The sequence below is a fragment of the Aethalodelphis obliquidens genome, unplaced genomic scaffold, assembly GCF_003676395.1.
Source record: "Aethalodelphis obliquidens isolate GAN/ISIS:26980383/991018 unplaced genomic scaffold, ASM367639v1 scaffold46, whole genome shotgun sequence".
Classification (NCBI taxonomy): Eukaryota; Metazoa; Chordata; class Mammalia; order Artiodactyla; family Delphinidae; genus Aethalodelphis; species Aethalodelphis obliquidens.
This window is the reverse complement of record NW_020837990.1, coordinates 12,367,998-12,379,053: the sequence shown is the minus strand read 5'-3', so window position 1 is coordinate 12,379,053 and position 11,056 is coordinate 12,367,998. Positions and strand designations below refer to the sequence as shown.

Here is an 11,056-nt window from a genome sequence, read left to right as displayed (position 1 = left end):
AGGCTTTCAGAGTATCTTTATATGTATTAGAGAAATAAGGACTGAATGTCTGAATGAAATTGATTATGTGCTCTTTGAGGGCTGGGTCCTTATTTCACCCACCTTAGTGCCCAGCAGAGTGAATGGCACATGGTAAGCTCTCAGTAACTGATTACATCTGTTCACTCCTGTTAAAAACCTGGTAGCAATCTTCAGCATCCCTCTCCCGATCCTTACATCTCATCGCTGCCACAGTTGGAATCCATCGCTCCAGCAGTTTCCTGCCCAGCTGCAACTTTGCAGCAGTCTGTCTAGAAGGGGAAGAAGGAGCCCTCCATGACCTGGTCCCACGTATCTTCCCATTCTATCTGTGGACACTCTCATCGAGTCTCGACATTCACAACTGATGGTAGGTACCTGAGCACATCTTGTTTCTTCATACCTTCGGGACCATTGCTCATGCTGTTTTGTCTTCAAATGCTCGTCCGATCTTTTTTCAGCTGGCTAACTCTTAGTAGGATTTACAACTCAAGTTTCATCTTTTAGAAGCCTCTCCTGCGAACCTTTAAACTTAATCAACTCTCCTCTGAGCTCCCTGTGCAAACCTCTTAACTCTCACCTCTTTAAGTATTTGTTTATGTATCCACCCTCCTCATAGTAATCCTTTGAGGCAGGTGGACTGTTTAACAGATGAGAAATTGAGGCAGAAAAAGGCTAAGCAACTTTCCCAAGGTCACCAGCTAGTAAGTAGTAGACCTACAAGTTATACCTCGGCTATCAGATTTCAGAGTTCCCATTCTAAACCATAAATTCTCAAGGAGAGAGACTGCACCTTATTCATGTTTGCATCCCCAGTGTCTACCATGGTGCATAGCACATAAACGCAATAAATGTCAAACTAAACGGCATTTGTTGAATTCTGCTGAAAAGTTAAAGGAATTTAAAAAATGACTTAAGATATGATCCTTACCCTCAAAGAAGTGCACAACTTAGTGGGGTTAAGGAAGATTAGTAAAATACTGCAATAATAGAAAAGAATGAACTAAAGGAAAATTAACTGAGAGTGGGGTAGTTTATATATTGAAACACTGGTATTAGAATGTTGAGGACCCTCTTTAAAATCTTACCCCAGCAGTACTAGACATAGGATCTTCCTGGAACTCATGGTTATATGAAAATTCAAATCAAGTGAATGTTGACGCATAAATTGTTGGAAGTCAAATTAGAAGATGTCTAGTGACAAGCTCTAAAAGTCGGGCCCAGGCTTTGCCCTGTTCACTAGTTTACCAATCCAGTTATGAACCTACTATGAGCCATACACTTGTACTAGGAGTGGTGATACAAAGAATAATGACTGCAATAATGACATAGAAAATGATGGTAGAATTTGTAAATGACTCAGAGAACTAAGATTAGGTAACATGATAGATGGCAGAGTGAAGAATCAAAATAATTTTATTATCTGGAACAGTAAAATCAACAAGATGACATTTTAACTATCAGAATTTCCATTTACATTTTTAAAAAAGCAATTACCCAAGAAAATGGTAACAATAATTGTTATTTTGAAAGACCCAGAGGTTTAAGTTGGCTTTAATCTTAACTGTAGGCTGTGGCTGCTAAAAAAGAAAACTAGCACAATCTTTGGCTGCACTCGTACCAGCAGAGTGTCTGGATCAAAGGAGGGACTAGTCAATGGCCAGTATTCGATACAGCTTAGACTGTGCCTGGGTTACCACATTCAGTTTTGGGAACGATACTTTAAGAGAGACTTTGACAAACCAGAGTCCAGTGAAGCACAAGAAGAAAGAGTAGTGGGCTAGAAACATAGTCAACTAGCTAGCGAATTTAGGAATGTTTTGCTTGGAGAACTGAAGAAAGAATATTTTCTACTGATATGAACTGTCCCACATAGATTACATGTGAGACATGTAGTGAAGCATGAAGTATGAAACAGTAAACCAAGGCTTGATGCCATCTGTCAAGTGTCTAGGGATTTCTGTATCAGATGGGAAGATGAACTCATATGATTCTAAGATCCCTTTAAAATTTAAGATCCTAAGGAAATCTGTCATCTGGGAGGAGACACAAAATTTTTGAAATTATTTCAAAAGTTTAGAGAGAACCATACATTTTTTCATTTAGAGAAGCTTCATCACAGCTAAAACCACACTGAAAAAGTTAAAACCAGGGCATGGTTACCCATCCCTTAAAAGAGCCAAAGAAAGCTTTCCTTAAATAATGTCAGTCCTCTAGTTTATTTCCATAATGGTACCTTAAACATAGTGGCACCCACATGTTCATTAACCTGACAGATTTATGCATATTTCAGGAATACCTGTATTTTATAATAATAACAAGTACTTATAATTGGCACAGGTCAGTGATTTGGATTTTTCTGATGTACTTTCTGCCTTCTGTAATATAAAAAACAAAGTATTCATTCTAGCTTTGTAATCTATTTTTTTCTAAGCAAAGTTATTTAATAAAGCCTTCACCAATTTTTGATTTGAACTAACTCTAAATTCAGGCCTGAGCCTACCAGTGTATTGACTTTTCTTCGGTCCTGAAATGATCAAACAGTAAAAATGCAGATGTTGTTCATGATCAAGGAAACATACGATACCTATTTTGTTTTTCAAGTTCATGGGATCTGCTTCAGCAAAGTATGTACAACACTATGAGCCACGAAGTTTTCTTTCCTCATATTTCAAATTATTCTTTCATTACCTCTTTGCTAACTCCTCTCCCATTCCACATTTTTATTCTAAGTCCATTTTATTCTAAGTATGTTATAGAATTAATTCTTATCTCAGACTTTCACCATTTTCTTAATTCGTTCTATGAGTACATACTTTTGCTTTTTAAAGTGTAATCTTAACATTTTTTTTTAGCAACTCAATGGCAAATATAGTGGACTCACAGCCTTAGCTGGGAATGTTGCATTTTAAAGGCCAAGCAAATAGGAAATTTGATGACTAGAGCACTCTACCTCACCGATACAAAAACTGGAGATGAAAAAGGTGGGAATTGTATGAAGCCTCTCTTATTTTCCCTTTTCTCCCTTTTTCCTTATTCTTTTTCCCAAGGGGCAGGGTGGTGGTGGTGTGTGTGCGTGGGGGTGGGGGGGAGGGTGGAGTAGGGAGAGAGAAAGAGGAAAGAAGAGAAAAAAGAAAGAGAGAAAAAGGCAAGAGGAAAGCAAAACTTGGATAATATTAATAATTGCTAAACTGTATACAATTATCAATTAATGGAAGCAAAAGCACATAAGAGACATACGGGGTTGAAACTGGAGAGGGAGAAGATCTTTGGGACCTAGGAAACAGAGCTGAATCATGTATTCCAAGGTTGCAATATTCTAACAGTCCACATGTACTTCTTCAGGGTTACATTGACAACCTACCAGTAATTTTCAGTGGCCACCCCACTGCATTTCCAGGTGGTCAAGATTTATTTTTTGGCCCAGCCCCTCCGACCTCTCCCCCACCTCTGGCCTCTCTTTCTCTAACTTCTAGACACTTAGCACCCTCACACTGAACTCTGGTTTGCCAGAAACCTTTTGGTATTCACTGCCAATCCTTTCTCTTCTTTCCAGCCCCAAATCAAGTCTTATTCCCAGATTGCACAAGGAGGTAGTTGGCCTGATTATCTGATTAAAATAATCAGATAGAAATGAATCTTAATTTCTGTCCAAAAGACATACTTAATTTCTGTTCAAAAGAAGGAGATTGTTAGCTCTAGTGGGTCTCTATGTGTATTTTTTGGTTAAGTAAGTAGCTTTTCATCAGATTCCTAAAGGAACCCATTCACAGAGCAATTAAAACACATTAATCTAATTGGAAAAAGGGTATACAGGAACTATTTTTGACTGGGGTACATATGTGGGCTCCTGGTCTACTTAGATGAATCCTCATATACTACTGCCAGCGATCATCAGTCTTATAATCACCTCTCCTCAACCCCGGCCCCAATTTCCTTCTCACTTTTACAAACAACATAACTCACAGTAGAATAAGGTATTGCTTAGGAAGAGTGAAGAGCAAGGGCTTCCCTGGTGGCACAGTGGTTGAGAATCTGCCTGCCAATGCAGGGGACACAGGTTCGAGCCCTGGTCTGGGAAGATACCACATGCCGCGGAGCAACTAGGCCCGTGAGCCACAACTACGGAGCCTGCGCGTCTGGAGCCTATGCTCCGCAACAAGAGAGGCCGCGATAGTGAGAGGCCTACGCCCCGCGATGAAGAGTGGCCCCCTCTCGCCGCAATTGGAGAAGGCCCTCGCACAGAAATGAAGACCCAACACAGCCAAAAATAAATAAAAATAAAATAATAAAAAAGAACAGTGAAGGGCAGAAGCACAGTGAGCAGGTGGAGGTCCCAAGAGCCAGACGATCTTACACAAAGAATATAAAATAAAGTAAAATAATAACATAAGATTAATGAAATAAAATGTATACAAATATATATTAATTTTAATTTAAAAATTTTAAACTACAGAAGCGTTGCAAGAACAATACCATGAATTACCATATACCCTTTACCTAGATTTATCAATTTAACATTTTGCCACATTTGCCTTATCTATCTTTCCTAAACTATTTGAGAGCAGGTCACATATAACAAAACTTTTATCCCTAAATACTTCAGTGTGTATCTCTTAATAAGGGTACTCTTTTTCAAAACAACAGCACAAGCATAAAATTGAAAAAGCTTAACATTTAAATGATACTATTGGGACTTCCTTCGTGGCACAGTGGTTAAGAATCCGCCTGCCAATTCAGGGGACACAAGTTCGAGCCTTGGTCCAGGAAGATCCCACATGTGGTGGAGCAACTAAGACTGTGCACCACAACTACTGAGCCTGTGTTCTAGAGCCTGCGAGCCACAACTACTGAAGCCCGTGCACCTAGAGCCCGTGCTCCGCAACAAGAGAAGCCACCACAATGAAAAGTCTGCGCATCACAAGGAAGAGTAGCCCCCTCACCCCCTGCTCACTGCAACTAAAGAAAGCCCACGAGCAGCAATGAAGACTCAATGCAGCCAAAAATAAATAAATAAATTTATATAAATAAATAATATCCAATATGCAATCCATAGGCAAATTTAATAGAAAATATTCCTTTCTAGCGCTTTTCTCCCAATCCAGCGTCACATATTGCCTTTGGTGACATGTCTCTTTAATCTCTTAAATCTAGAACAGTTCCACAGTCTTTCAGGACACTGATCCAGACCAATGGCTGGATAGAATGTTTCTCAAGTTGCATTTTTTTCTGATTGTTTCTTTGTGATTAGATTCAGAAGATGCATTTTTGACAGGAATACTACAAAAGAGATACTGTATACTTCTCAGTACCTTACATCAGGAGGTACATCATGTCATTTTGTCCCATAATTGGTGACATTAACTTTGACCATTTAGTTATGGTGGTGTGTGAGATTTCTCCACCCTGAAAGTACTGTTTTTATCCCTTTGTAATGAATAAGAAATCTGAGGATACTTTGAGATTGTGTAAACATCCTTTTCCCCAGCAAAATTTCACCCAATGATTTTTAACATCTATTGATAATTCTATCTGAGTCAATTACTACTATATGGTTGAAAAATGGTGATTTCCTAATTTCATCATTTCTGGTATGTATATTAGTTGACATTCCACTATCAAGAATTGTCATTTCTTCCCCCCCTCCCAATACTTATTTAACATTGTAAGAACAAGTAAGCTCCCATGGATTCTTTTTTTTTAAATTCATTGTTATAATCCATTTCCATCATTATTCATTCGTGATGCTCAAATTGTCCCAGATGGGTAAGTAGAGTTACCTTCAAACTGGCTCCTGTTTCCTTTTTTTTTTTTTTTTTTTTTTTTTTTTGCGGTACGCGGGCCTCTTACTGTTGTGGCCTCTCCCGTTGCGGAGCACAGGCTCCGGACGCGCAGACTCAGCGGCCATGGCCCACAGGCCTAGCCGCTCCGCGGCATGTGGGATCTTCCCAGACCAGGGCACGAACCCGTGTCCCCTGCATCGGCAGGCGGACTCTCAACCACTGCGCCACCAAGGAAGCCCTCCTGTTTCCTTTTGACACATCCTCATCATTCTTTGAAAATCTTGCTTTATGGGACAAGATTTTCAAGGGCATTTTATACTTTCCCTCCCTCTGTCTGGGAATCAGCCATTTCTCCAGAGTCTGGTTCTTTTTATTGGAGACTGGCATTTAGAAACCAAGGTCTAAGGACACATAATATGTTTCAAAATATTAAAATAACACTATCTGTTTCCTTGGGTCACCATATGGAAGATTGGTGTGGCGATATGCAATCCTGATTCTAGCATTACCTGTGTGACTTTGGCAATTCCTTGCATTCCCTGGGGTTGACTCCTCATCTGAAAAGAAATTGGATTAAATAAGTATTTCTTAACCTTTTCCCGGTCACCAACATGTTTGAGAATCTGATAAAACTATAGTCCCATCTCCCCAGAGGCAAGCTCAAAGAGGCAAAAAATTGCACACATTTTAGGGGGTTCGGTCTCCAAAGCCCATTTGAGGCTTCAAATCCCTGGATTAGGTGATCTCCAAGGTCTCATCAACGCTGACATTCTGTGAGTCTACAAGCGCCCGCGATGCTGTCAGAATGATTCTTAAGAGACATCAAATTTGGAGGGATTTATATAGAAACAGATGAAAAAGGATACAAAGAAAGGAGCCTGTGAGCAATGCATTGCTCAGCCACAGTTCTTTGCCCTTTCCAAATTTAGGACGCACAGTAGTCATAGGTGAGAGGTTTTGGCGGGAAGGTCCCCGGGTGGGCGGGGAACGCCGGGGTGGGGTAAGGAGACCCGAGCCAGACCCAGGTTTCTGCAGCCCTCCGCTCCGCCCACCAGGGCTCGCTCTTGCCCTTCGGCTGGGTGGCCGAGGATCTGGGCGGGCCGGGCTGCTATCCCGCCCCTGGCAGCGGCGAGGCAACGGGGAGCATGGAGGGCGCCGGAGCCCGGAAGAAACGCGCCGTCCAGGCCCCGCCCATCTGCCCTCCCTCACACCCGCCCGCCCGCGGACGTCCGCGGTGCTCCGGTCGCCATGGTGACCAATCGAGGCCCAGTCCCGCCCCCGCCCCTCTTCCCCGGCCCCCTGACGTCGGCGCACGTCAGCGGCGGCGCGCGCCTGGCTGGGCCCTGCGGAGCGGGAGGGACTGAGCGAAGGAGTGAGCGGAGCGGCCGTCGCCCGAGCGGAGCTAAGCAGCCAGGCAGCCTGCCCGCCGCCCTCCAGCCCGCGCTCCAGTCCGCAGTGTCTAGCAGCGGGGCCCAGCATGGTCATGGCGGATGGCCCGAGGCACTTGCAGCGCGGGCCGGTCCGGGTGGGGTTCTACGAAATCGAGGGCACGCTGGGGAAAGGCAACTTCGCCGTGGTGAAGCTGGGGCGACACCGGATCACCAGGACGGAGGTGCGGCCCGGGGCTCGGCGGGAGCGTCCGAGGCGAGGGTTCTGGAGAGGAGCTTGACCGAGAGGGGCGGCCGCAGCGGGGGCCTGGGGAGATCCGAGAGGCCGGGTCACTAGCTGAGGCGAGAGGGCCTGGGAGTATGAGGACCCAGGAGGTCCAGGGGTCGGTGAGCGCCGCAGCGACCGGGGCCGCGTCACCCGGACCCCAGTGTCGTCCGATTGGAAGCCCGACCAGCAGGGGCTTTGCCTTTCCTAGGCCACCACCGTGGCCACACGGAATTTCACCCAGAGCCTCCCACCCGAGCCGTGACCTGGTCTGTGGCCTCCGCTCTGGAGCCCAAGTTCCGCGTCTTCCCTGCTTTCAGCTGGGGGTGGGGTGGGAGGGGAAGTCTCCGTGCTCCTGGGCTGCGCGGTGAGAGACGTTGCCAGCCCCGAGGAGGGGACCGCCTGTGCTCGGACTCCCCGGACTGGGCTTCGCGCGGCTCCCGGGATCCCGGCGCCCCTCCCCCGCGCGAGGAAGGGGCCACTGGCCGGGAATGCCCGGGCCGCCACTGTCCATCTTCTCTTTCTCTTTTTGCCAGACAGTATCTCTGACTTAGTGTCAGGCTAGTTTGATCTCGTGCCTGAGGCATTTCCACCTATTACTCCAGACAATAGAGCTGGTTAAAATGGTCATCTCTGCATTTGCACAGTTGGTGGGTTGGTCTTTCTTATCCTAGGTTATCCCTTTACCAGGTGTGCATTCTGGCTGTGAGTACGCGTTCCTTAAGCCGCAGCATATTCTGCCTCTCTACTCATAAAGCCCTCGACTGCTTCCTGACGGTGAAGCTAGCATCCCCCCCTCCATTGCACATTCTAATGCACCGCACATATTTTCTCGCAAGTCTCTGTTCTTACCTAACCCGCCCCCCCTTCCTTTCACCGCTTCGAGCTGCTCTCCTCAGGGTCTCTATTTTAAGACGTGCAAATTAAATACTTTAGAAAAACGGTAGAAACAAAACCGTTCTTTAGAATAAAACCTTGTGTTTTTGACGTACTCTACTGTGCCTCATTGTAGTTGTTCTGGAGTTTCACCCTTTTTCAGTTTTTTTCTTTCTTCCAGTTTTCATCCTATTCAGTGTTTCCCCTTATTAGTGCGAAATGTACCAGAGTTCGGATATGAACGTAGAATTCTTTTTCAGAATGGCTGTGTAAGGTAAAGGACATTTGGAAACTAGAGGGATTTTTGTAGCTGTTGTTCTTAGAAGTTTTGCTGAATGTGAAGAATTCCATTTCCAAAAAGAAGGGGCATATGTCATTGTGTCATCCTCACTTTTTGCCCTCCCCTGCTTATCCGGAGGCAGCCGAAATCCGGCTTATGTTTTTAGCATCAGGACCAAAATCACAAATTTTCCTCTCACAAATTTACCAGAGTTAGAAATTTAGGTTAAGTTTGTATTGATAAATAATGTGACTATAGTGAGATTACTTAATCTGATCCCAGCATTTTTAAAAACGAAGAAAGAAGTTAATTCCATTCCTCCAAAGAACGATGGCCCAATGCCATGCTATTTGCCCTTTAATTACGTGAAAAGAAGGCATTTGTAATGGGTATTTTTATATGGGTCCTTGCTTAATGACTCTAAAAATCAAACAAATTTCACAAAGGACTTCTACAGAACTTTTGAACTAGATTGTTAGGTGGTTGAATTCCAAACCCATCAGCACATAACATTTTTTTCTCATCAGCTCTTATAAGTATTAATTGAAAGATTTAATTGTCAGCTGTTACTTATTAGGTCAAATTTAGGTAATATAGTATCTATTTAAGAACTGCTTAAGGGGAGCTGATAAGTGACTGACACTTTTTCTTGAGGTTGTCCTTTCAAACCGTAACTTTTAAACTGATATATTTTGTAGGGCTAGGGGGCAGTGTGGAGTAGTATCATGGTTTGGCTATCAGTGAGATCAACGCATTTGTAATTGAAGGCACAGGTCAGATCATGAAAGAGCACTCAGATCCTGAATTGTGTGCATAGTATATTTGTGTAAAATGATTTAAAGTAAAAGCTAAATTTCTAGTCCGTAGAACCCATCTATCGTTGCTTTTCTAAGAAAGTGTTCTTAACATTTAAAAAGAAATAGTGTGAATTTAAGATGGGTGGGTATGAGTGTTGTGGTAATTTATTGTAACTGGAGATATTAAAGATGAGAGGGGTGAGGGAGATAGCAAGGCATTGATGAAGAGAAAAGTTCCTGTACATGTCAAGTTTTATAAAGTTGCTCTGTGAACTTTTGTGGTAATTTTCGTTAAGAATTGTTTAGCACAGATGCAATTGTTTCTTACTGTAGTTTGCTATTTGTTAATGAGGATTTAAAGCAGTATTTTTTATCTTTATTCACTGGGTAAATATTTGTATCTTTAATAAATACAACAACTACCTCAAATACTATAAGTAAGATGGATAGTGGAAACTTTAAAGTGTTGTTTAACATTATTTGAGGTTCTCATTGCTGAACATACAGTAATTATAGTGAGAACAATTAATATGGCATAAAGAACAATATCAATAAAATATGATTATACTTACTGCTTAGAAAGATTTCTTCAATATAGTATGCACTGACATCAGTATTAGTTTGTGTGTTTTAAAATGTAAGGGTCTTGGGCTTCCCTGGTGGCGCAGTGGTTGAGAGTCCGCCTGCCGATGCAGGGGACACGGGTTCGTGCCCCGGTCCGGGAAGATCACACATGCCACGGAGCGGCTGGGCCCGTGAGCCATGGCCGCTGAGCCTGCGCGTCCGGAGCCTGTGCTCCGCAACGGGAGAGGCCACAGCGGTGAAAGGCCCGCGTACCGCAAAAAATAAATAAAATAAAATGTAAGGGTCTTTTTTCCCAAGTTTGAACTCCAGGCAAATTTTAGGGTTCAGTTTGAACAGCTAAGTGATGAACAGTTGGACCCTTTTATTTTTAATTGGTTCTCCGTCTCTTGTTCTGTATCACTGAAAAATGATGTATTTTCACAGAGCTTGGGAGATCCAATACTGCCTTTTAGGTGGAAAAAAAAAATCAGTAGACAAAAGAGATCTTCATTTTGGTCTAATCTATCAAATAGCTTAACATTGTTTAAGAAATATAATTACATCATCATCTGAAGCAGTGTTCTAATGTTAGATCTCTATGTAAATTTTACACACAAAAGGGAAGGCAGGTGATGGTAGAATCCAGCTTCTTAATATAATACTTCATAAAAGCTTTGTAGTATTGGTTTGTGATTTATGAATTAGAGTAGCTAATTTTATAAAATTAACATAATGGAAAAAGAATAGTAGCATTTAGACTGTTAAACTATTTTAGGCAGTAGTGGTTGCTAGTTTGCTATGCTGTGAGTGTCCTTGAGAAGTGTATTTTATTAATACTGCACTAGTAAAGAACTTTTTCCCTCTAACTAAGCATATGACTAGTTTTTTGTTGTTGTTTTTTTGTCTCTTAAATAAAATTTCAGAAAAGTCATTTGTGCCCTTAAACTTTTTTGTCTCTATAAAAGAAACATAATCTTGCTGTAGAAAATATCAAGAAGAATATAGTGCACAGAAAAGTACATGTGTAATTCCTCCCTCAGTGGAAATAAATCATTCTTAACATTATGGTATATTTCCCTCCAGTC

General features: G+C 42.6%; 1 protein-coding gene across 6 annotated transcripts in view; it reads left to right on the top strand.

The window, feature by feature from the left end:
• The first annotated feature begins 7,120 nt into the window (after window positions 1-7,120).
• Window positions 7,121-11,056, top strand: part of SIK2 (salt inducible kinase 2) — a 132,073-nt gene continuing 128,137 nt past the window's right edge. For all 6 annotated transcript variants that reach the window (XM_027082341.1, XM_027082344.1, XM_027082346.1 and 3 more), the window contains exon 1: window positions 7,121-7,413. In XM_027082341.1, coding sequence (XP_026938142.1) covers window positions 7,279-7,413 — 135 coding nt within the window. In that variant the 5' untranslated portion in view covers window positions 7,121-7,278. The remainder of the gene's footprint in view (window positions 7,414-11,056) is intronic.